General features: G+C 38.8%; 1 protein-coding gene across 1 annotated transcript in view; it reads left to right on the plus strand.

The window, feature by feature from the left end:
• The first annotated feature begins 367 nt into the window (after positions 1 to 367).
• Positions 368 to 3,829, plus strand: part of LOC137987738 (DBH-like monooxygenase protein 1) — a 34,388-nt gene continuing 30,926 nt past the window's right edge. Inside the window, exons 1-2 of the mRNA XM_068833807.1 lie at positions 368 to 750; positions 3,710 to 3,829. The exon at positions 3,710 to 3,829 is cut by the window's right edge and continues 27 nt beyond it. Of these exons, the coding sequence (XP_068689908.1) occupies positions 463 to 750; positions 3,710 to 3,829 (408 nt within the window). The 5' untranslated portion in view covers positions 368 to 462. The remainder of the gene's footprint in view (positions 751 to 3,709) is intronic.

Below are 3,829 nucleotides of genomic sequence, written 5' to 3' on the forward strand. Positions count from 1 at the left end.
TTTTTATTCCTATAGAAAATTGGTCACACATATACTTTTAACCATTTAATCACATAACTTTTACATCAAAAAATCATGATAATTTCCTTGTGAAAATTATACTTTGAACGAGCGATGGTGAGCGAGTTACGTAACAATATAATTTTGTCCAAAATCCAGAACACAAAAACATGATAGTGAAAATTATTATTTTGATGATAATGGAGACCTTTAAATTATATTCCGAGATCTTTTTATTCCTATAGAAAATTGGTCACACATATACTTTTAACCATTTAATCACATAACTTTTACATCAAAAAATCATGATAATTTCCTCGTGAAAATTATACTTTGTAATAAAGATTAAACGCGCTCAAAGGCTCTTATGCGTATCGCTATTTCCCTAACAAAACGATTGAGTCTTGGTCGACAGCGCTTATTTTTGCCTGACTGTGCAATAGACAAAGCAGCATCGGAAGCATGATTTTCTCTTTTGCGTTTTCCGTCTTACTTCTTGAGTTTTCTTTTCCGCGGATGTCCGCAGCAGCAGGAGATCTCTTTTCGACCCACACTTTTTTATCTTCATTGGATGAAGATCAGAATGTGAAATTGTATTGGAATGTTAGCAAAACAAGAAAAGAAATTCTCTTCACCGTCGAGGCCAACACACTCGGTTGGATTGGATTCGGTATTTCTAGTGGACAAGGAAAGATGGAAGGAGCAGATATTGTAATTGGCTGGGTGAAGGACGGAAAGCCTTATTTCCAGGTAATGAACGACTTCTCAATGATCTTGCGTCACGTCTTTCGATTTTAAACTGCACTGCTCATTTTTTTAAGTATCCCCCATTAAAGTTAACTTCTCAATATCTGATCAAATTAATAGCCACTTCCCATCGCTGTAGCTCACGCCTGAGCTTGTGCTGTTGTAAGTTCTAAGTAAACTATAGGCTCTCTCAATTTCGCAGCCTCCACCCATTCTAACCAAGCTAGGACAACTGAAATAATATATGCATATATGATCTCAGTTTCACTCCTGTCATCTTGCTATAAGATGAACATCATAATAAAATAAAGTCTTCATCTCATCTTTCATTTTAACTGTTTACTCTAACTGAATCTGTCCCAAAGTCAGGGAAGGAAAACTGTGTCCACGTGAAATGACAGAACGCTGGACTGTTTTATTCTCAACGTACAGAATGCACGGCACAGCGTATTACTCTCTGCAAACATAAATTCTTCGTAGACCATCCGTGAAGTTCGACATTTGCCAACTTGAATTACACTAGCACAAACAGCCTTGTAATATACATAATCATAATTTTCTTGAGAGCACCGATTCTTTGAGACAACTCTTTGCACATTCTTTCTGAATGATATGAAAAGAAAATATGTCACAGTCTCAAATCAACGTCCAAGCCGAGTAGCCGTGCTGACTATACCTGTTTCAGTCAGCATTGTTCGGGTGGATCGAGATGCAAGTAATCATGAATTTGGTCATGGTCGGCTAACTCAGTGAAAACAAATTTTGCAAGCAGGATTTCGTGCTCTACCATGTCGAAACCTTTCGGGAGTCAATGAAGAGTACGCCGCTAATTTAGGGCACGTTCTTTTGGGACCATTCCGGAATAGGAATACTCCAAATAGACGGTAATCGTGTTCTTTTGGAACCAGTTCGGCAGATGCGTTCTTTTGGGAATTGGTATTCCGTGTATTCTCTTATTTGTAAACCGGAATAAGTACAACTGGAATAGCCCCAAAAGAATGCACCTATAGTACGTCTTTTGCAGTTGAAGATTATACCCACATACAGTTTTACTTATTTTGCCGTCTATGTCATCAATATGGTGTTTCCAACTTGAAGTCCTATCCATCATAAACACTCGCCGGGCCAAACACAATAACGTATGAATATTGTTGTCGGAAATTTTAAAATTAATTGGTTTAATTTACTTGCTTTTGTGAAGGACGAAAGTTTAGATGGCTGAGCGAAGCATGAGTTTGTCAGAAGCATTCTTGATTTCAGTGCACTAAAAGAAAGGAGTCGCAATTTTCCAGTCACCCCAAACAAGATGCGCTACATTCCGCGACATCAACAAAACAATCAGTAAGCTTCTATGATGCAATAACCCGCGTGAGTGAAGTTGGCCGTAGGCACAACTTGCTGCATTCAATATTGAGGCCCATAGATGCTTTGTACTTATCATTATATCACTAACTGACTAAACAGTCATCTGCAAACACTGTTAAATCATCTTGGTTGCAGTCTAGATAGACAGAGTCTGAAACAGAGGGCATTTTTCATTAATCTTGGGAACTGCCCCGGGCAAAATTTCATGTAGTAATTGTTTTTTAGCATGACTTTGGCGTTGGCGTACAAAAATTTGTCGCTTTTCAGTGCATACACTAAAGCCAAAGTTGGCAAGATCCTTTATCACTATTGCGGGTGACCACGGCACATCCACGTTTGACGCAAGAACACGCAAAATTTGAAACTGTTTTGCTGATGATCACTAAGAGACGTATTTTATAGATAGGAGAAGAATATCGAGTTTCTGATTGGTCCATGCCGAATGCATAAATAGGTTATAGAGTGTAATGCGGAAGTTGATATGTAAAAAAAAACCGATGGAGTAATTTTCTTGAGTATATAAAAAAGAAAAAAGGCCGAGTCGTAAGAACTTGCTCGTATAATTCGTGTTTTATGGTCAGTTGGTGCAATTTGAGAATTCAAGTAATCACGTACAAATGACCATAGAGCAGTTTTCAATTGAGTGTCGAAAGTAATTAGCGAATTGCTTTGGTTTTGCATTACTTCACTCAGTGATTGGTTCAAAGTTCTCGCGCCCCTTTTTCAACCAATCAGAAGTGAAACCAAAACCAATCGTGGCTCGCGCGTGGACATTTTCCCACGCTTTGTGTCGGCTACGTGTAATTACTTCGAGTTTTGATTGGTTTACTGGATTGTCTCCGTTCTTTTTGATTGGCCAAAGTACCTTTGGTTTGGTTTTACGACACTCGATTGAAACTCGCTTTAAACAACGAAATGCACAAGCGAATTCATACGATTTTTCATTTATTATAAATGACCGGGATTGAGAAAAATCACTCGTGAGGGGGTGGGGGGGAGATAGTCGTTCGCTTCTGGTGTTAAGTCGTGTAGGGTCGCCCCATCACTGGTAGAGCATTGAGTCCCACTTATCACATACGTTTCTCAATGAATAAAGAGAAACACAGCCCAAAATAGTGTAAACTATATAATTATATACTCCTTGGTACAAAATGGCCAAAATTTTTTACATTCAGAGATTATCTCTTCTCACTTTGTTCAAGGAAAAATCTACAAGGCTTCTCCTTCTTCACCTCTTTGCACTTCCAAAATGGCGGTTTAAAGAGTGTCACTTTCTCGCGTCATATATAAAGTGCCTTACCTATCCATCTGTCACTGCGTTTTCATCTCTGCAGAGCCCCCTCACTCCCCTCCCTCCTTCTACTTAATTTGGCCAAGTTGGATAAACTTCTGGCTCAACCTTTGTTTAAAAATATTCTGTTTTATTTAACCATCACCAACTACGACGAGTTTGAACCCGGCGATACTCGATCAGTCTGCCGGTGATAATTGACAAAAAAATGCCAGCACTCGGGCTGACATATTTCTTGAATCTTTCTACATTTTGGTATCGTCATAAATAGCCAACTTAAGTAATGGATGTTGTGTTTTTCTACAGGATCGACATGCTGACGGTCACATGCTGCCAGAGAAAGATGCTCAGCAAGATTATGAACTAATTTCACTGACGGAGGAGAATGGCAAAACCATCATGAAATTGAAAAGAAAGTTTGACACC

This window comes from Montipora foliosa, unplaced genomic scaffold (assembly GCF_036669935.1).
Source record: "Montipora foliosa isolate CH-2021 unplaced genomic scaffold, ASM3666993v2 scaffold_386, whole genome shotgun sequence".
In the NCBI taxonomy this organism is placed as follows: domain Eukaryota; kingdom Metazoa; phylum Cnidaria; class Anthozoa; order Scleractinia; family Acroporidae; genus Montipora; species Montipora foliosa.